Source organism: Rhagoletis pomonella, unplaced genomic scaffold (genome assembly GCF_013731165.1).
Source record: "Rhagoletis pomonella isolate Grant_MI unplaced genomic scaffold, Rhpom_1.0 Rhpom_scaffold_00006, whole genome shotgun sequence".
In the NCBI taxonomy this organism is placed as follows: domain Eukaryota; kingdom Metazoa; phylum Arthropoda; class Insecta; order Diptera; family Tephritidae; genus Rhagoletis; species Rhagoletis pomonella.
This window is the reverse complement of record NW_023458560.1, coordinates 37,209,889-37,232,800: the sequence shown is the minus strand read 5'-3', so window position 1 is coordinate 37,232,800 and position 22,912 is coordinate 37,209,889. Positions and strand designations below refer to the sequence as shown.

At 36.5% G+C, this 22,912-nt stretch overlaps 2 protein-coding genes across 2 annotated transcripts in view; both read left to right on the top strand.

Moving 5' to 3' along the window:
• The window catches only part of LOC118740683 (bone morphogenetic protein receptor type-1B-like), a 740,115-nt gene that overhangs the window by 141,829 nt on the left and 575,374 nt on the right, over nt 1-22,912 (top strand). The gene's annotated exons all lie outside the window — the stretch shown is intronic.
• Nucleotides 15,473-22,912, top strand: part of LOC118740681 (transient receptor potential-gamma protein) — a 42,884-nt gene continuing 35,444 nt past the window's right edge. Inside the window, exons 1-8 of the mRNA XM_036472309.1 lie at nt 15,473-15,566; nt 16,483-16,613; nt 16,807-17,044; nt 19,789-19,931; nt 21,351-21,540; nt 21,707-22,001; nt 22,103-22,225; nt 22,288-22,443. Of these exons, the coding sequence (XP_036328202.1) occupies nt 16,501-16,613; nt 16,807-17,044; nt 19,789-19,931; nt 21,351-21,540; nt 21,707-22,001; nt 22,103-22,225; nt 22,288-22,443 (1,258 nt within the window). The 5' untranslated portion in view covers nt 15,473-15,566; nt 16,483-16,500. The remainder of the gene's footprint in view (nt 15,567-16,482; nt 16,614-16,806; nt 17,045-19,788; nt 19,932-21,350; nt 21,541-21,706; nt 22,002-22,102; nt 22,226-22,287; nt 22,444-22,912) is intronic.

The window sequence follows — 22,912 nt, the reverse complement described above, 5'->3', positions numbered from 1 at the left end:
TTTTGTTGTAGAATTAACCATATTTTTATAAAAAATTAGCGAAAAATCAAATATTTAAAAAATAGTTGCCCGTATTGTAAAAAATTCGCTGTAACTAAACTTTATTGACTGACTGTATGTACATATGTACATATCCGCGCTTACCGAATAGTAGTGAAAGAAGCACCAAGTGCAGTGAAATAAACCTTGCCGTAACAGGAGCTGACCAAAAGCATTCAGCTGATCGACGAAATGCTTACTTTTCGTTCGTTTCCCCTACAAACAATGCTGATCGCGATAAATCGTTCTCTCCCTCCCCCCAAACACCTTGGCATGCACAGTCGCCAATGTCTCTGGTAGACCAAGTTGTTCTAACGCAACAACAAAGCACTAGCTTAGCAACAAGCACAGTAACAACGGTGAGCGCAGCTCTCACTACAACGACTACAACCACGACTTCAGCAATGACAGCGGTTTCACAACGCAGTTCACACACACCTGCACAAACGGAAATTTCGGCACCAGCCCAAGCCAACGTAGCACAGCGCAAGTTGACCTACTTAATCCAACAACCCGTACATTGACTCAAATGGGTATTGATAGGTATCACGATTGAGAGAATACAAAGGTTGCGCCGATCTCGGACCGCTATTCCTCTCTTAACGAATTTGACAGAATCGTTGTTTGCATGACGTCACACTGGTGCAACTAGTTTACGTTTTCCTTGCAACATTTTTTCTTCTTCTTCCATTCTTGCTCACGTTTTGGCATTTCTCTCTCTCAAAAATCCTCTCTGATCGGCGCAATCTTGTATTCTATCATTCTTGGATAGGTATATACAAGTCAAACGAAAATTAAGCCCACAGCAGCAAAAAATTGCAAACCCATCAAAAATTGCGAAGACGAAAACCACTGACATTAACCCTCTACTGGGAAATAAGTTTGCGATTCTGGACAATGAATGTGACAAAGAGCCGAATGAAGTTTCTAAAGCCAAACCCAAACCGCCCCAATTTATTTACGAGAGCAAAACTGTAGTGAGCTCGTGAATAAATTAACTCAGCTTATTGGAGACAATACGTTCCACGTAACATCAGTTACCAAGGGCAATATTAAAGAGACCAAACTTCAGATTCTAACTGAAGAAAATTACCGGTTGGTAACCAAACAGCTTAATGAACATAAGAAAAACTTCTATACGTACCAGCTCAAAAGCAGCAAAGGACTGCAAGTAGTAATAAAAGGTATAGAATCAAGTGTACCCATTGCTGATATTGCTCATGCTCTAGGGAAGGCAGGATTTTCTGTTAAAAATGTTGTCAATATTTTCAACAGAAATCGCTCAGCCTATGTTTAAGGTAGAACTTAAGCCAGAAACAAAGCCAATGAATAAAAACGCAGTGCACCCAATCTACAATCTACGATACCTTCTACACCGAAGAATAACAGTGGAGGAGCCGCACAAGCGAAACGGTCCCGTACAGTGCACAAATTGTCAAGAATTTGGGCACACCAGAACATACTGTACCTTGCGCCCAGTGTGTGTTGCCTGTGGCGACCCTGCAAAAATCGCGCCTACTCCATGCATGCGTGTAAAGAGTACTCGCTAAGGACCAAAGAGTACTCTAAAATTAACCACAATTCATATAAAAAATATGGTCCAATTAACATTGCGATGTCCTAGGGCAGGACCATATGCTCCATCCCTGCATTACATTAGAGTAGCACAAAACTACTCCAACATATTAACAATGGCATTGTTGTTATATTTTTTCGTTTGTACACGCTTTTGTTCTTCACTTCTCAAATGCTTTTTTGAAATTAATAAAAACCAAGACAAAAATTAAAAATTACATGTTGCCTCTGGCGGTATTCGAACCCGAACATGCTGGGAGCTAAGAACTAACAGCGAGCATCTCTACACGTTCAGCTACAGCCAGACATGCAAATGTGCTTTCAAATGCTCAACTTCATTCACGTTTCGTTAAAACACGAGCAGTGATCGGATAACAAACAATAAGCTGGCGCAGAGACACGAGTTGGTCCGCTACAGCATGACAGAGGAACACTTTTGTAGGTACTCCAATTTACCACAAATAGACTACATGGTCCAACGATTTTTGCAGGGGACCTTCACGCTTCCGCTTCTTGCAAGGCTATCAAAGATGATGTGGCTGTAAAGAAATGCAGTAATTGCGGAGGTAACCTCACCGCCAATTATAGGGGATGCCCTGTATACAAAGACTTAAAGTCTCGCATGAATCAGCGCAACACAGCCGTACGCTCTTCCACCACTCCAACTAGCTCTTATACATACCAACATCTCACGCCATCAACCACTACACCAGGAGCCTTTTTTGCCAATGCGCAGCGAGTTCCCAACGTTTCTTTTGCCGACGCGTTAAAACTACAAACGCAGCCAAGCACGGCGAAATCAAACTCCAATCAAGAAACATTTGCAAATATTCAAAGGAATAATACTGAGCAAATGCAGCCGAACCCCCCTACTTGGGGCATAGAAGGAATGATATTGAATCTTACTCATTGTATGACTCAATTCATGTCTACTATGCAAAATATGATTCAAGACCTCATAAAGGCTCAAAACCAATTGTTGCAAATTTTAGTGAATAAAAAAAAAGTGAATTAAAAATTTGCTTATGGAATGCTAACGGTGTAAACCAGCGTAGATTAGAACTCAGTCAATTTCTCACTGAATACAACATAGATGTTATGCTACTGTCCGAGACACATTTAACAAATAAATATAATTTCTCCATACCTGGATACAAATTCTATGCCACAAATCACCCAGATGGTAAAGCTCATGGAGGCACAGCGATGCTGATTAGAAATCGTCTAAAGCACAATATTCTAGAGTCAAAAGCAACAGCCTGTCTGCAAGCAACTACCATATGCTTACGAAACCGCGACCGAGACTTGAATCTATCGGCTATTTATTGCCCACCGCGATTTTTAATTTCTGAAAATGACTTTAAAGATTTCTTTGATAGCCTGGGTAATAGATTCCTGGCAGGAGGCGACTTCAACGCAAAGTATACGTACTGGGGATCACGTCTTATTAACCCAAAAGGGCGGCAGCTATACAATACCATTATAAACAGGCACAATAGACTAGAGGTAACATCTCCTGGTAAACCTACTTACTGGCCTACCGATATAGAGAAGTTACCAGACCTAATAGTTTTCGCAATTACAAGAAACATACACAGAAATAACATAACAGCAGAAACTTTACCTGAACTATCATCCGATCACTCCCCTATATTAATAAAACTATATGAACAGACCCAAAATTTCGAAATTGAGCCTCGTCTAACTTCAAATAACACCAACTGGCTTAAATATAAAAAGTACATCAGTAGTCACCTTAAATTAAACGCTGCACTTAACTGCGAGCGTGATATAGACTCCTTTGTTAAACATTTTAAAGAAACCTTTACTACAGCCGCTGGCCTGACAATACCAAATCAAGTCAAAGTACCACCTACGCATACATCAGTTACAAATACCGAAATACCAGAAAAACTTGTGGCAGAAAAGCGGCGCCTAAGAAGACAGTGGCAGAGCCATCGCTCACCAACCTCACAGCTACTGTATAAAGCTGCCAGTAGAAAACTGAAACAAGCACTCAAACGTGCAGAGGATCGCAACTTGCAAAGGTACATTAAGAAGCTTTCCCCGAATTCTACTGAAAGATACTCTCTATGGAAATCGCTAAAATACTTCAAACCACCAGTGGCTACAGAAATGCCAATTAGGAACCAATGTGGAACCTGGGCTCGTAGTGAGCAGGAGAGAGCCGAGTGTTTTTCACACCATTTAAAGAATGTGTTTCAGCCAAACTGTCCAACGAACAACTTCAGGTTGCCACGGCTAACCAAAAATACAAATGAGCTATACACACTTAGCAAGACGAACTCTTTAGAAGTAAAAGCTATAGTAAAGCAGCTTAATCCAAAGAAATCGGCGGGTGCTGATTTTATAACTCCGAAAATGCTAATAGAGCTACCGAATGTTGCACTAGCAATTCTTTCTGACCTTTTCAACGCTATCCTCAAATTCGGTTACTTTCCGGAATCATGGAAAAGGTCGAAGATAATCATGATAGCCAAACCTGGAAAAGACGCAACACAGCCGTCCTCATACAGACCAATAAGCTTACTGCCCTGTCTTTCCGAAGTATTCGAAAAAGCACACCAATTTGGCTTCCGAGAAAAACACGGTACAATTGAACAAGTTAATCGAATTACAAATGAAATCAGAAGGGCATTTGAGCTCAGAGAGTACTGCTCTGCAATTTTTCTCGATGTGGCACAAGCATTCGACAAAGTGTGGCACGACGGTCTTATATATAAAATTAAAAAATTGTTGCCGCCGGAATTCCACAAAATATTTGAATCATAACACAAAATAAAAGAATTTCGTTTTGGCATTTGGCATTTGCCTTTTGTTTACTTAATGTTTATTATTTTTTTTTTATAAATGTCTAGCTGGTATACAAATATAAGCAACATACAAATTCAGATTTCAAACTTTGTACAAAAAGTAGAAAAACTCTGCTTATTTTCACCAAAATTTCAAACGATTTAATCCGAATTTTGGTATGCAGTTTTGTAGACCATTTAATTCTAGTATAATGAAGTGCAACTTTCAAGCTGCTATAAAATCCCGTTAATTTTTGTCAATTTTGTTTTGCTGGCAGTGTCCTCCATATAAAAGAAAATTGTCGAACATACTTTTGTATGGAAAAAACGTGAAGCACCTTCATCCAAAAAAAAATCATTTTTGTGAGCTGTCTGCAAATGTTTTTTATGTTGGCTCTTAACTGTCGCTTCACCTGAACATAAATATGATAAGAAAATCCAAAGAATCGGCAAGGAATCGGCGAAAAAAGGACGATGCCGATGCCGATGCTCAATTTTGTGCCGATGCCGATTAATCGGTCGGACTCTAAAAATAAAAGTAATTAAATATTGGCGTGGCATATACATTGCTTTCTTCGTGTATATAACAATTTTAGAGTGAATTTCGAGTTTGCACATAAAAATTGTAAAAATGGAATTTTAGTTTCCCAAATAATAATCATCTTCTACTCAATGTAATTTTTTTCATTTGGTGGCACACTAGTTTTATTACACTACATTCGTTTGTTTTGGCAAGAAAAACATTTTCACTGTTAAAATTTAACTTTTTGAAGTATCCTGAATAACAAAAAAAAATCTTAAAATTTCATGTACGAATCTAATAATCTTGCCTCTTGAGTTTTTAGAAAGAAGAATGGAGAATTTTAAGGTAAAAGGCGCTGAATTTCATGTGGGAAGACTTTCGTTTCCTGGATATGAAGAACATATATCGGGAGTATAGGCCAGGTTAAATAAAGCATAGCCTATCCCATCTGCTATCGTATTCTTTCGTATCCTCGTTAACTAATGATGAAACATCTGCCACTTATCCTTTTTTTCCTGGCTTACTTTTTTAACAAAATATTACATTTGTAGTTGTTAACTCAATTAAGTGACGTTCGTTCATCTTATTCACCTTCTTCATGAGCTCAAATGATACTTGTGTGGATGAAGTGTTTTGTTTTTTATGCCTTTCTACACACTCTCTACATGAGCGCATTAAAAAAAACGTTAAAGTCAACTTTCCACCTAAAGTCGTACGAACACAAGCAAGAATGCAACAATTGACCCAGATTTTCAAACTTTGCTGCGTTGGGGTGCATTGACGATAGTGCAAAATATTATCAACAGTTCTTATACATATACAAATGTATATATACATACATATTTACATATCTTGTATGCATTCATTTGAAATATGTTTGCATTCATACATAAGTATGTACGTACATGCATATGTGAAATTATTATGTGGAAATAGTGAGACTGCATAAATTACTCTTTTCAATCATTTGATTGTATATCCAGCTGTTTTGGTTTATTGACATGATGTAGGTGTGTATGAACATAACATACATATGTTGTGCAAATACTCTATTAATTGTATTAGTATGTTTGTTGACAATCGTACCCCCAAAGTGAACGTACGAATGCAGTTAGAAAAAGGAAAACAATTTTACTCACAATTTTCATAAATAAGAAAACCTTCGGACTGCTCTTAGTTACGCCATACACTCATATAAAATGCATAACAAGTTAAAATTTCTTTAAGGTATCAAAATAAATTTGTTTTGAACAACACATCAAGGTAAAAGTTGTTCACACATACATACATCTATACTAATTATATAAAGAGAAGTCCCTTTTTTTTGTAACAGGTAATCTCGCGAACGGCTGGTCCGATTTTCATGAAATTTTGTATACAAATAGCTTTCGGTAACCACCATGTTTTAGGCTTTTACTTTTTCGGGTAGGTGTACCAGGAACCGGTCTATTAGAAAAAATCTTATTATAGTCCGATTTGCTTCAAATTTAGTACATAAGTAGCTTTTTAGCATATATTAGCATATATGACCCATTTTTTCCGGGAAGTGGTCCAGGGACCGATCTATTCGAAAAAATCGAATTTACGGTCCGATTTGCTTAATATTCGGTGCGCAGATAGCTTTTTAGCATGTATTAGCATATATGATCCATTTTGTCCGAGAAGTGGACCAGGGACCGATCTGTTTGAAGAAATCGTATTTATGGTCCGATTTGCTTAAAATTCCGTACATAGGTAGCTTTTTGCCTGGATAAGCTTATAGATTCCTGTTTTCCAATTTTCATGCAATTTCGTATATAAATAGCTTTAAGTAACGACCATATCAAGGGGCGAATTCGTCACTAGGCAAGATTTTTTTGCGCCAATCAGAAACAACGGATACTGTCAAAATATAATTATAATATATAATATATCTCAACTAATTTATATTTAGAAAGCCGTTTGTTAGTTTTCGCAAGGCTCGAGAGCGGCTGAACCGATTTTTTTGAAACTGCCACCTGCCGCACGTGTCCCAAGGATGGTTTTAGGCTGAAAAAAATCTATATGTAAAGGGGGCGTGGCACTTCCCATACAAACCGATTTTCTCATGCTACATATCTCTGAAAGTGTGCATGGTAGAGTTTTGGAAATTGGTATGGAGATATACGAAATCAATCGCATACCCTTGGAGAAAAATGTTAGCTATAGTAAAAAGGAGTGTGACATACAAATCCGAATTTTTCATACTGCTTATCTCTGGAAATTTTTTGGTAGAGTTCTAGAGTTTTGTATAGAGATGTTTATTTCTTTATTTTTTAGTCTGTTAGACTTATATTGCAACAAAGATTTAACATTCTTATAATTAGATTTTAGATTTAAAATGTAAATATTAAATATTAAATACAAAATACAAAATGCTCTACAGAAATTTTTAAATAACATTATTTCTTTATCACTGCAATTATTTTATGTCAATATAAACGCATGCAATTTTCTGGAAGTTATGTAGACGGTTGGAAAGGCCGAGTTTCCAATCCGCGCTATTCTTTTTGGGTTACTCCATTTATTGAAATCTCCTGGGTGGTCAGAAACGCCGAGTTTCCGATCCACCCAGTCGCGCTTTCGAGACGGTTGACGGTTGGAAAGGCCGAGTTTCCAATCCGCTCGTTTATTGTTTATTATATAAGGGTCTAGGTAGTCGGAAAGGCCGAGTTTCCGATCCGCCGTCTCGATATCTTGGTGGTTGGAAAGGCCTAGTTTCCAATCCACGCTATTGTTGATACATCACTATCTTGTAGGCTGCGTTCTACAATAGTCAAATAGCAGCCGCTTGAAAAGAGTGATAGTATCACAATTTTTTATAGCCTCTGGTAATTCATTGAAGCACTTTAAGCCTTTATAGAAAATATTTTTTTTGTCCACTTCAGTTCTATACTTCGGGAGTCTGAAGCTGTTATTCTCTCTCAACAAATATGTATGCGTCTCATTTATATATCGGAGATTATCGCTAAGATAATCCGGCAGGTTGCCCTTCTTAATATTGTACACAAATTTCATAGCGTGGTAAAAAACTTGTTGCTTCATGCTTAACCAATTCAAGGTTTCAAGAATACATCTTGTTGGTGTGTCATACGGTTTGTTGAGGATGAATCTCATCGCTCGGTTTTGCATTTTTTGCAGCTTATCTACATGGGTGTCCCCCGCTAGGAAGAAAATCGTGGGGCAGTATATAAAGTGCGGTTCTACTATTGACCTGTACACCAACGTTTTATATCTTCTTCCCAAGTACTTACACGATCTCTTTATAAGGCCAATTTGTTTAGCAATCTTGTTGACTGTATACTCAACGTGCTCATCAAACTTTAGTTTGTTGTCTATGTATATTCCTAGGTACTTGACAATTTTCACCTCTTCGATATTTTCATCTTTGATTTTTAATTCACGGCTTATGGAGTCAGCATTTGCCGCTCTGGAAAATACCATAAAGTTAGTCTTTTTCACATTCAGTTTGAGTTTATTTGAACACAGCCATTGATACAAAGAATTAAGATCTTCTTGCATTTTGACAATCGCATTTGGTAGTTCCCTATCACTGATTGTTAACAAGGCATCATCCGCAAAGAGTTTTATTTTACAATGTTTGAGAGAACTTTTAATATCGTTTATATATATATATTAAAGAGTAGGGGTGCCAAAACTGAGCCCTGTGGTAATCCGATGTCTACGGCTATCTTACTAGACATCTTTGAATTAACTATTGTTTGTTGCCTACGATTACATAGAAAGCTTCTAAACCAGTCAAGCTCAGTGTTTTTTATACCAATGTATTTTAGTTTATCCAACATTCGGACCCTATCAACGGTTTCAAATGCTCTTTTAAGATCAATAAACACTGCCACTACATTAAGGTGTCTGTTAAGATCTTCTTTCCATTGAGAAAGCACCAGATTCAGCGCAGTCTCACAGGAATGTTTAGCTCTGAATCCAGATTGTTCTTTTATGAGTATTTTATTGGATTCCACATAGTACTGTAGCTGGTTTTTCACAACGGTTTCTAGCATTTTTACCAAGCTAGGGAGAGTATTGATGGGCCTAAGCTCCTCAGCTTTAACCGTTTTTCTAACTTTCTTGACGGGCACTATTGATGAAATTTTCCATTCTTCCGGTACTGATCCTGTCTGGAGACTCTTATTTATAAGTAGGGCATAGAAATATCCCATATAATCAGCAGAGTCCTTAATAACACCTTCAGAAAGTAGGTTGTTTCCCCCAATTTTCCGCTTAAATTTTTTGGCAATTTGAAGAATGTCTTCCGTTGAGACCTCTTCAAATTTTAGCGTACTTGTGGGAGCTCGTTGCTCGAAAAAATCATAGTTTACACATTCTATATTGGTATGTATTTCCAAAATGCTGTCCACAAAAAAATTATTTAGGTTTTCCGCAATTTCAAAGCTGTCTACGTAGTTGGTGTTATTTATTATCACTTCCCCAATATTTTCTTTGACCTCCGTGTTATTGACTACCTCCTTTAAGTATTTCCACATGAGTCGGCTGTCACCCTTATTTATTTCCACCTTATGCTCTAAGTATTTAATTTTTTTACACCTTACCATTTTCTTATATCTGCTTCTCACTAAATTATATTCACCCCAGTACCCTGACAACACTGCTTTCTCATGGGATTTAGATTTATATTTGTTCATCTCTGTCAATTGCCTATCATACCAATTGTTCCTCTGCCTTATGCGAGTTATTTTTGAGTAAGTCAACTGCCTCATGGCCCACATAATGCAATGAGTAATATACTCCACCATACCGTCAGCATCGAAAAAATTTAAGTTCGAGAAATCGCACTGCCTTAGTACACTTGTTAAGTTCTCAGGGTTATACCTCTCCCAGGATATTACTTCTGCCGCCTTAGCAAGTGGGTTAAGTTTATTGACATTTAGTCGAAACATTATTGTTTCGTGGTCAGATATTCTTTGATCCTCGACCTTTTGGCATATAACTCGGTTATCATTGGAATACAACAAGTCAATACGTGTTTCCGAATGTTCCGTCACCCTCGTATTAAAATTTATCAGCTGTTGCATGGCTTGTTGCATGAAAACATCATTGAGTTTTCTGCTGTACGTAATAAATCGCATACTCATGGAGAAAAATTGGAACTATTGGAAAAGGGGGCGTGGCATCTTCCATACAAACCGAATTTTTCATACTGCCTATCTTTGGAAGTGTTCATGGTAGAGTTCTGGAACTTGGTATGGAGATATACGAATCAATCGCAGACTCATGAAGAAAGAGGGCAGCTGTTTGAAAGGGGGGCGTGGCACCTCCCATATAAATCGAATTTTTATACTGCATAACTCTGAAAGTATTCATGGTACAGTACTGGAACTTCGGGAGATATGTATATAGTTGAAATCAAGCCCATACTCATGGAGAAAATTTGGGCTATTTGAAAAGGGGTGTGAGGCCTACAAACCTACCGACCTTTAGCTATCTGTGAATGAATTTTTTTATTCTTCTGTAGGTGTGTTTGTGAGTGAAATCCTCCTAAATGGTTGTACGGATTTTAACGAAACTTTTTGTGTATTTGAGTGGGTCTCTGGATGGTTTAGTTTCACAATTTAATCCGACAGTTGACGCTGTAGTTGGGTTATTACTAAAAATCTTATTTATGATCCGATTTGGCTAATGTTTTAAGTATGTATGCAATACTATAGCAAAAACGTGCTGCCAAGTGGTGCTGAAGTCGAGCTATTACTAAAAATAGCCAAGTGAGAAAAGGGGCCGTGAAGGTCAGATTAAATCGACCTTTTGCACCATTGAGTATATCGACGGTCCTGCTTTGCAATTGGCCCAATGGAAGTGATAATCCAATATTATTATGCGTTTAAACTTTTAACGTACAGAACAATGATTCGCACTCATTTTGATTTGGCACCTACTATACTGTAAAGCTTCTAGGACATTCACTATAGAACCGGGTCATTGTTGCCGCCAGGGAGTGAAGAGGAAAAAATGTATTTCGCTTTGCGTATAACCGTGCTATGAAATGCCGCACAACTGAAGAATTTCAAGAAGGATATAACACTTTCCTTAGGTTATTTAAAGCGGCAAATGACCACCAAACCTTAATCTTAGCAGACAAATGTGCCTATGAAAATCGTAAACGTGAATTGTTGGTGAAAATGTTGGACCAAAAAGTTTCAATAAAATATATAAAAATTTTGGGCGGGATGAAGTTCGCCAGGTCTGCTAGTATGTTTATAAATATGTATGCAAATTTATTTGAAGAATTTTTCGCTGATATTAGTTTCTGGAAATAGCCAGCCTTATCCTGGTTTCGCCCGAACATAAATTCAACCGAAAATTAACATAACGAAACGAGTACGATTTTGGGTGAAAATAAAACTCACAATAAGGCTGAATATTTGGATTTGAAGGGGTGTATTAAAAGGTAAAGATAATCGGTTGGAACAATTGTAAATTTTTATAAATGTACAGTCAGCGTCAAAAATATGCATACGATATTATTTATTTATCTTTTCCACAGCAACTTTTTTCTTAATTTTGTGTCAAAATAGAATTCATTCGCCAGCGTAGACCACAAAAATCAAATGTTTAACTTCATACAGAACTTAGGAAAATGCAATAAATACCAAGAAATTAAAGTTTTTTCAATTTTAAGATTTTATGTATTTATATTTTCGATACCAAATTTTTCTTATTTTTTCATGGAAATTTTAAATTTTTCAATTCGATTTCATTGAAAACTTTTGAGTATGCAGTTTTGTAGACCATTAAATTATGGTGCACGTTGCTTGTTATATACAGTTTGTTGCAATCGGTTCATTCAATTGGAAGATATATGACAGTTCATCTATTAAAAAAATACCCCGATGGTTAAAAAAATATAGAGTTGCCATCAGTTTGAAAATTGCAGTCCAAGTAAATTTAAAACATAAAGTAAATATTGCAGAATGGGTATCAAAAGAAAGAGGTTGAAGAATGCTTACTGTCGAAAATATATCCGAGGAAGATTGTCATATATTTGTAAACTTACTTTGATTTAATTAATAAGATAAATTGAATATTACATTATGGGTATCAAACTGACGAGGTTGTAAAGTTTACTGCCGAAAATATTTTTTATGTGGGTTGCCACCTGTTTAAAAATTGACTCTAATTAAATTGATAAGAGTAATTAAATATTTCATTACGGGTATCAAACTAAGAATGTTTAAGAAGGCTTATAGTCGAAAATTATTTTGAGTAGTGTGCGGCAACTTTCGAAAAATTTAATTTAATTTAATTGATAAGGTAAAGTAAATATTATTATGTTGGTATCAAACTAAAAGGGTATAATAAAGTTTACTGTCAAAATATTTTTGAGGCGGTTTGCTACCTATTTGAAAAATTTAATTCAATAAAATGATAAGATAAACTAAGTATTACAATATGATTTTTCAAACGGAAGGTATTTGAGAAAACTTTGATTTATAAATATTTTATGCTATTTACTTGTCACCAATTTAAATACTAAAAAATTGAAATATTGAAATCAAATTAATCATTACAAGATTGGTACCAAATGAAAAGTATTTCGGAAATTCAATTTCTTATCTTATGGCTCAATTCTAGATATCAGGCACTTTCTTCAAAGGTGCATTCGTTCAATATTTGTCAGTTTTGGTACTGTGCGCAAATAATATTCAAATACCATATATTTATCTTCCATCAAAACCTGAAACTAAATTTTTTGCAATTTTAAAAAATCTGCCTAATTTATAAATACTTTCAAAGCAATATTAACTAATAGCCAATTTAAGAAAAGCAATTTAAGTGAAAAATTATTATTTTTTTTTTATTGAACTACGCTGAATATTTGCTAGTAAATTAATGAAATAACTTTTTGTTGGACTCTTAATGAAACTTTTCCATTTCGAATTTATAAATATTCGTTATGATATTTCTGTATTTGTAAATATTTGAAGACTTAGGGTGTGTTCACACAGAAAGCCGAGCGGCGCCGAGTGAAGCAAGGCGGAACAAAGCGAAGCTGTTGGTGTTCACACTGAACGAAGCGAAGCGGAGCTTTTCTCATGGACACAGCTGCAAAGATACCACAAAATTTCCCGTCATTGAAAAGCGGCGAAAATATTTGCTCAAATTTATTCAAAAGATTAGTTGTAAAACTCGTTTTTATTTGAATATTTCGATATCTTGTTTGCAGAAGCTGTTTCATGAAGCTGAAAAATTAAATAGAAATTTCAAAATCAAAAACTGCTATGCTTTCAGCGCCAAAACGCTTCTGAAAAAGCTTGCTGTATGAACACTTTCATATAGCTATAGCAATTTGAAAACTTCACTCAGCTCGGAACGGCTTCGCTCGGCTCCGCTTTCTGTGTGAACGCACCCTTATACAAATTATTCGCGCTTATATATGTATGTACAAATTACATACAATAAAAAATAATGACTTTCCCTAATTATCCCTTTTTGAACTTACTATTTATTTATGATTGTCATTCATATATCATTTGATTACTTATGCACTTTTCAATATTTTCTTTTTTTTTTCAACAGATACCTAAAAGGCACATAAAAAGTAATATATGCCCCTAATACACAAAATTACATCTTATCGGCATACATACAAACACAATTTATCTACCCACACATTTTCCCGCACTCAATACATCGCGGAGCCTTGTATTAATTCTGGTAAAGTATGCAAGAAAAAAACAGTGGATATTTAACTATTTATGTTTGTTGCTATAACTCAAACCATAGAGTACCAAAAGGTATTAATACTAACTTTCAAATTGAATTATCTTAGCATATATATTATTGATAGGCCACTTAAATACATACATATATAATAGGCCTTATTCGTTAAAAAAAAACATAGATTTAAAAAGCTCCATAAAACGACAAAATGCGCAGCGTCGCAAAAGCAGAATCGCTTAAGAGAAAAAGTTGCAATGATTCTACCTCATCATCCTTCAAGTAGCTGCCAGAGTAAGGGTATAGTGTTGTATTTGATTAGACGGCATGAATTGTCCTTTCAAAACACCTCTCGGAGTTGAGAGTTGGGTTTTTGGAATCTAAAAAGATCCTTTGACCGCCTCCGGTTCATCTTCGAACAAGAAGATGTTGCAGATGTAAAATCGCGCTCAGAGCTTCCATAGGGAAGAGTCTAGAGCTCCGCTTATGCATGACTCCGCACTCCTTTGTACTATTTGAAGTTCTGCGAGTCGCCTTCCCTCCCAATTCCGAGCTCATCCTCTACTGATAGGCAATTAGTGGATGAGCCTAGCCCCTGCCAGTTCCGAGCTCACCAACCTGCTGGTAAGCAATTGGTGGAGCTTTATCCATCCGCAAGTACGTCAAAGCCGAGGCATTCGCATACGAGAGGACATTGCTGAAAGCCCCTATAGCATCTTGGAATGCCACTACTACTGTGCATTAGATCAGAGAACCAGGTTAATCGATTGTTTTCTATAAGTCACTATAAGAGCCTTAATTGAAAGGAGGAGGTGCTTGCAGGCCTTAAGTCACCAAGCTGAGCTTCAGATTCTACCAGCTATAGGTATGAGCACTGCCTTAACTTCTATCCAGATCACGGAAAAGTAACCGAGCCCAAGGCCGCTGGTGAAGATGGTTTTTAGCCATATACATATATGTACATATATATTCCATCTGGTCCTGGTGAGTTAAACAGCTTGAAATTAGCCCAATAGATTTTCCTGCCACATATGATTTCGCTAATATGTAAGCTAATATGGAGCATTTAACGCCTCATCATCTGTGTATTCTGAGAAGTGGTTATCTAAGAGTAATTTGGCGCTTTCGTAACATGAGCCGGTCCAGCACCCATCATGTCTTTGAATATAGCTGCGTCTATAGTCGAATGAATTCTACCTTCTTTAACTTCTGATTATGCGCAGAACCCGTTAACCTAACCTAAACTAACCCTCATATCGCTAAAAAGAGTACATAACCCTGAACTTTCCCAATAAATTGCAAAACGAAAAAAAATCAAAACGTTTTTCATTTTCTGTGAAAATCTACAAAAATTATAGTGAAACAGTTAAAATATTTCGTGGACAGACACTTTTCAGCCCACACTCTCGAGTTTTATATTACAGACTCTTCTTGTAGATGTGGACTTACCACGTGTAACGAAAAACATATCGGTAGCGAAAACGATCCTATGGACGAATGTTGAAATAATAAATTAAAAGCATTGTCATGGCTTAATGCTGCATCTCTAACTTTTTTACTAACCTTTATGCATTCATGGCAATAAAATACCGTAATACTCGTAAAAGAGGATTTAAAATTTCTAAAGCAATTTCTTTTTTTTTTTCTTTCATTTTATCCCCACAGACGAAGGAAAAAAATTCCATTTTGTGAGTCCGGCGCGTAGGAAATCAGTGCTAGCGCCAATTCTAAGCAAAATCAAAAACGGTACAGGTGCACTGGATGGTGAGAAGAAGATCAACGGCAGTGGCGTTGGTGGTGGCGTTGGTGGAGGCAACGGTGGAGTTGTTGGCCTTTTGGGCGGTGGCGGTAATGATAGCAACAGTCACGTGACCGTGCAAATTGAACCGGCTAAAAAGGTCAAGGTGAGTGCGAGTGCGTGCACGCAATATGTATTTAAGCATCATACTTACATACATATGTACATACATATTTATGCATCAAACAAATTGGAAACATGTGCGAATAAAAACAACTTCAAAGCGCGTGCAAGAGCGTTTGTACACAGCTGTTAATCATTAAAGACAAATAAATATATATAAATATGTGCGTATAGGTACATTAGGGTGGTCAAAATAGGAAAGTCGGAATTTTAATGCTCTCACCCTCTAGGATTGTTGTATACCGATAAATAAGTATACCCCTGTTTTATTTTTATTTTGAAATCAAAAAATAGAGGTCGCTCAAAGTTTTCAATTTATTTTAAGAGGGGAAATAATTTCGTAGAAATGGCATAGAATCGTTGAAAACCAATATTTTTCGATCGGAAAACTTTGCTTCTCTTCAGTAGGCTCTCTATTATAATATCCAATTGTCTATTTAACCGTTCTTAAATATGTATTAACTTTTTTACAGGTTCCCTAAAAACCCCAAAAAATGCAATGGGGGCCATAATAAAACGCCAATATTAAAAAGGGTAAAATAAGCAATTGTGTATTATTATAGGAAGTCTTCTGAAGAGAAACAGAGTTTTCCCATCGAAAAATATTGTTTTTCAAGAATACTACGGGTATGGCATTTCCGCAAAAAAATAGTTTTCCCCATATAAAATTCAAGTAAAACTTTGTGCGCTTTGAGCAACCTCTAAATATTTTTTGATTTCGAAATAAAGAAACCAGAGTAAAGTTCCGACTTTACCTTTCCACATGCATTTTTGGACCACCTTAGTATACATACATACATACATTTTTGTGTGTTTATTTTAATAAAACTATGTGTATGTTGCATTCGTGTTTGGCCTTGAACAATTGACTAACCATAAATCCGTTACTCGTCACACAGCGACACAGCATACACGGCATGATGGAGGAGGAGAACATAGTTCGGCCGCATCAGGAGATACGCCAGTTAACCTTGGAGGAGAAGAAGTTTCTATTGGCGGTAGAGCGTGGTGATATGGCGGGTACGCGAAGGTTAGTCGATTTACTCATTTACCTACCTATGTAGGTACTTATCCGCATTTACTTATATTTAACCTAAATTTCAACGCTCGCACATCACACCTTCCGTCTGGTGGCCTTCACATTTGCTGCACAAATTTTCCGGTTGCTACTCAATGAATTTGTTATTTTTATATTTTTTTGTTTTTGGTTTTTACATTTTTAGAATGCTACAAAAGGCACAGGACACTGATTACATCAATGTCAATTGTGTGGATCCTTTGGGTCGCACTGCTCTCCTCATGGCCATCGATAATGAGAATTTGGAAATGGTCGAACTGCTCATCAGTTATAATGTTGACACCAAGGATGCGCTGTTGCATTCAATATCGGAGGAGTTCGTGGAAGCTGTGGAAGTGCTGTTGGATCACGAGAATGTCACATTTCATACGGAGGGAAATCATGTAGGTGTAATAATTACATAGATTATTTCAATATATGTACTTGTACATATGAGTAAATCTCACGAGTTGTAACATTAAAAAAAAACGTGTTTTTTGGCAAAAATGGCGACACACTTACCTTGGATAGTGCATTATCTTCAATTTTGCATAAAGAATAAGATTTAATTTTGGCTACAATTTCGCAATAAAAAAAAGTAAGTGCGCCTGGGCCACACAGGAGAAGTGAAACTTACGTTACGTATCTCTTTTTTTCTCATAACCAATATACATCTGCTTTTGCTTACGGTTATATTTTTTATCGTTTTTCTATCTAGATCCCTACCTCTACTCCTGTTCGTTCTAATTACATTTATTTTATTCTGTTTTCTTTTATATTAATTTTTATCTTTACCCTCTATTGATAACAAAATCGATAGTAACATCAAACAAAATATTGATAACAAAACCGATAAAAATATTAATAGCAAAACCGATGACAAATTCGATAAAAAGTCGATTGGAAAATCGATAAATATCAATAACAAAATCGATAACAAATTCGATAACAAAATCGATAAATATCGGTAACAAAATCGATAAACATCGATAACAAAATCGATAAAAAATCGATAAGAAAATCGATAAATATCGATAACGAAATTGATTACAAAATCGATAAATATCGATAACAAAATCGATAAATATCGATAACAAAATCGATAAATATCGATTACAAAATCGATAAATATCGATAACACAATCGATAAATATCGATAAAAAATCGATAAGAATCGATAATTATCGATAACGAAATCAATGAATATCGATAACAATATCGATAAGTCTCGAGAATCTCCAAAATCCCAAAATAGTTCCCAGATTGAGTCTCTGTGTCTCTCTCTATATCCTTTCCTCTTTAATTACCTTTATTTTAATCTTTCTTCCCCTATCTTCATCTTTACTTTTACCGGTATCCTTATCCTCCTCTTTGTCTTTACTTTTATGTTTATCATTTTCTTCAGCTACATATTTATTCCCCTTCGCCTTTGCCCTTATATATAAGTAAAGTGTTTAAATTTACCTTGGTCTTCATTTTTGCCTATATCTTTACGCATCTTTGCCTTTATCCTTTTCTTTATCTATGTACGTACTCACTTTTACTTTCATTCTTGTATTGGTCTTTTTCTAAGTGTTATTCTTTAACCCTTTATTAGCAAATTTTTATTAAATTAATACCATATATGCATACACGCAAGAAGCACTTGTTTCAGCCCCAACTGCATTATTTCCGTTGCACCATTCCCATTGCACCATTTCCGTTGCACCATTTCCGTGTGCAATTTCCGTTGAATTTGCCAATTTACTCCCAACCAACCAACCGCCGCTAAAGAAGTTTCACTTCAAAAAAAAACTTAAAAACGATATCTAAACAAAGCCAAAATAACATCTCGTGCTCATACATATACCCGTACTTGTGTATGTAACGTATACCACCCGTAGCACCATATACAGCCAGCTAACGCGTTTACTCGCGCGCATTAACTTAAAAGTGATATATTTTAAAAGTAATTAAATATTGCCATGGAATATTTGCCCGCAGTATTCTTCAGGAATATATAGATTGATTTCTTCATGTATATAACAATTTTACAACGAATTTCGAGTGTGCCAATAAGAATTTTAAAATTGGAATTTTTCTTTCACAAATCATCGTCATCTTATAGTCAATGTAACTCTTTTTCATTTGGTGGCACACTAATTTTATTACTTTAAATTGGTTCACTTTGACAAAAGCAATATTTTCGCCGTTTAATCTTAATATTTTGTAGCATTTTAAACTTTTAAAATGAAAAAATCGTTAAATTTCAAAAATTACAAAATAGCTGCTTCCATTTTTTGAATTTAGTGGCACACTTTTGAAACTTCACAGATATATTTTATTTGAAGCCAAGGTACATTGAACAGGTAGTATCAGTAGAGCAGCTGATTTGATTTATTTGCAAATTATTTGGTCTCGAAAATGTCAAATATTTTTAATTTTTTCTCCCAAAATTCTGAATTGTTAAAATCCATTTGCATGTGAAACCTTTTTCCATACAAAACAAGCGATTGAATAGCAGCTTTTGGAACGTTCGCCCAACTCAGCAGCACGACCGCTGATTACTGGGCCTTGCAAAGGATGGATCAATGCTTCGAGAAGCAAACAAATTTACTAGGAAAGAAAGTTGCATCAATTTTTATTTTTTCCAATTTCAATTTTTTATTTTTTATAATTTTTTGTATTTCACATGGCACGCTTTGATTTAGAAGAAAAAAATTCAGAACAGTTTTTGACACTTTCGATACCAGAAGCAACAACAAAATACACGCAAATGTTGTTTTTGCTCTACTGATACTACCTGTTTAATGTGCCTTGTTTGATGCCAACTTTCCTTGCCTCTAATATGAACATTCTATCTGCAAACTTCTCAAAGTTATTAAAAAAGAAAACTATGATTTTTTGAGTGGCAATCAAAAAATTAGAAATTTCGGTAATTTTTCGCCAAAATAAACGTTTTGAGGCTAAAACTGTTTAAATGCCTGATTAATTTTTTTTAACTTATTTCTGGAACTCTATTTATTGAAATAAATGCAAGAAATTCTTTTTTAGCGCATTTTCTGGCGAGAGACGTAAGTGACATTAAAAAAATAAAACAACTCGTGAGATTTGCTCTTATATATAGTCGTTTGTATGTATGTATATTTCGAATTTTTTTCATTCATAGAGCTGGGAATCCCAATCGGAGGATACTTCAACATTTACACCCGATATTACGCCACTTATTTTGGCGGCACATCGTGATAACTATGAGATAATCAAAATATTATTAGATCGCGGAGCCGTACTGCCAATGCCGCATGATGTAAGGTACGTAGCAGACACAGAGAACTGTCCCACTTTATTTAAAAAAAAAATGGTACTATCATCTACTGTAAGCTGTTGTAGGACCAATATCCTATGTAAGATGATTACCACAGGCTTTGATATGAAACCATGTATTTGATCTCCAATAATGTGGTTTAAGTCCTTAGCTTTTTAATAAGATGAAATAGCTACCGACGCAGCCGTGTGGTTAGAGGTATGTACTACCACTCGGAAGGATCCAAGTTCAAATACTGATCCGACCTACATAAAATTGTTTTCTTATAGAACTTTCCTTCAATATATAATGAGTAACCCAGACTCATATCCCCTCGGCTGTCTTGTGTTTTTTCACTGAGGAGGATTCTACGATCAGACCGCTCAAACTTGGTAATGTAGAACTGAACCGCCCAGATACAATTTTTTAAAAGAACCTACACTTGCGCGACTGGCGTACCCCAATAAGCGCGCCGTTGGTTCTGTCTTCTCGAAAATAAAATAGAAAAGCCAAACACTTGGGTTTGGTGATGAACGAGAACTAAACGGAAGTATTTCCTGCCAACAAGAACGTCACTGCGGACAGTAAGCATTTCGAAGTAGTATTGATCTTCCTTAGCTGTAAAGTCCTCTCTCGAAATCACTCCTGCCCATCATTAAGTCTCAAATCCAAATGAGCATATGTCGTCCCCATGGATTGCGTCATGGTGCCGTGAGTCATGTGGCGACTCTCCGCATGCCGGGCACTGGTTAGGCACATCTTCGTTCACTCTGCTCAGGTACGAGTTTAGCCTGTTGCAATATCCAGAGCGAAGTTGGGCTATTGTGGTGCGCGTCTCCCGAAGCAGACAAAGTTCTGTCTCGTTCACGTCGGGTGGTTGTGTGCCCAAAACGGCATTCACAGGTCGAGAGTCTATGTAACTCGAGACCTACTTCCTGTGAATGCCAGTAGGTATGCAGTTGGATCCATTGGTTGTTTTATAAACCTCTGGACTTCTTCCGTCGTGTGTTGGCGAGGGCTCTTCTGCAAGCCTGTTCGGGTGCCCGTGTCTGTGGCAGCCTACTAGGAGCTGCTTGCAGAGCATTGTGTTATGCTACCTAATGGAAAGTATCTGGGCCTCGTCGTGCAGGTGGTGTTGGGGCGTCATCAGAATTCATCTAGCCGTGATCCGGAGTGCCGTCTTCTGGCAGTCGAAAAATGTTCCTGGCATACCTTACCTTTACAAATATTCTCTGTGGTAAATGTAGTTTTTTTTTGTAACCCCCACGGTAAATGCAATTAGTCTGGGTAAATTGTATTGTGCTATCTTATCGTTGGTCAATCGTACATATATTCTGTAAGTCTATTAAGCGCAGAGGTATTTGATTACATGTAGAAGTATACATAGAAAACCAAGTACTCATTCAGGCCTCTGCATTTCCTTTCAGATGCGGCTGTGACGAATGTGTTCAATCACGCCAAGAAGATTCACTGCGACACTCACGTTCTCGCATCAACGCCTATCGTGCACTGGCCAGTCCAAGCCTCATTGCATTGTCGTCGAAGGATCCTATTTTAACTGCATTTGAATTATCCTGGGAATTGAGACGTTTAAGTTTCCTCGAACACGAATTTAAGGTGCGTAACTTTTGATTGAAAAGAAGAAAAATATCTACCAGCAAAAAAGCGACTTGTGGTCGTTTTGAACTCCATGTCCTTGAAGCGTAGGCAGCGCAACCAATCGGCTGGCTTACGAAATTGTGTCCTTTCTTTTTTTTGGAGTAATGAAACTTTTCTCTTTCAGAATGAATATCAGGAATTGCGTAAACAATGCCAAGACTTTGCCACCGCTTTGCTTGATCATACACGCACCTCACACGAATTGGAAATCCTATTAAATCACGATCCCACCGGTCCAATCTATGAACATGGCGAACGTATGCATTTGAATCGTTTAAAATTGGCTATAAAGTTGCGTCAGAAAAAATTTGTGGCACACTCAAATGTTCAACAACTTTTAGCCAGTATTTGGTATGAGGGTCTACCGGGATTTCGGCGTAAAAATATGGCTCTGCAGGCGTTGGATATTATAAGAATTGGTGAGTTGCAATAATAAAGTTGGTACTAAGTAATTGTAGCAATAAAGCCCATCTTAAATCCTTTTTCTAAATACGCATAAATATTTTTGTATTCCTAACAGGCATAATGTTTCCCATCTTCTCGTGGGCATACATTCTGGCACCCTACTCCAGTATTGGACAGACTATGCGTAAACCATTTATCAAATTCATATGCCACAGTGCCTCCTACTTTACATTCCTGTGTAAGTTCCAAATACCTTATCACTATAATACCAACTCAAAAATTTCCTTCTGTTTCAAACAGTTCTACTGATGCTCGCTTCACAACGCATCGAAACATTCATTGGTGGCTGGTTTTGGAGCGATACGAACAACATCATCGCACAAGTGGAGGAGGTGCCTACAAAGCGTGGCGCAAAACCAACGTTCATCGAATGGCTGATATTGGCCTGGGTTAGCGGTAAGTTTAGAAAATTCTCTACCCCTACAAGTTCGCGCAATGAATTACACAGATACACACGAATTAAATCGATGAAAGTCAGATTTTCAAAATCCAAAATGGCGGACTCAATGAGGCGATCGCATAAAATTTAGTACCTATATAGGTTTTTGAGATAGCTGATAAGGAATCTAAAGCCAGATTTCTGATATCGAAATCCAACAATTATTTAAAAGAAAAAAAATCCCCCATGCTGGATCCGCACTTTCCCATTTGGGTTATTTTATTGAAGAGCAGGGTGAAAGATGCCACCAGGATTGACAAGAAATTTAAAAGAGATATCAGTGTGTTTGGATTGGCCACATGTTGTCGAACTTCTGCTGGACACCTCTACCACGCATTACAGAAAAACAATACCGAGATCATTCACAACTAAAAAAAATCCTTATTACTCTATGAGCCAAGACGTATAAAATGTCTATTTTGAAGA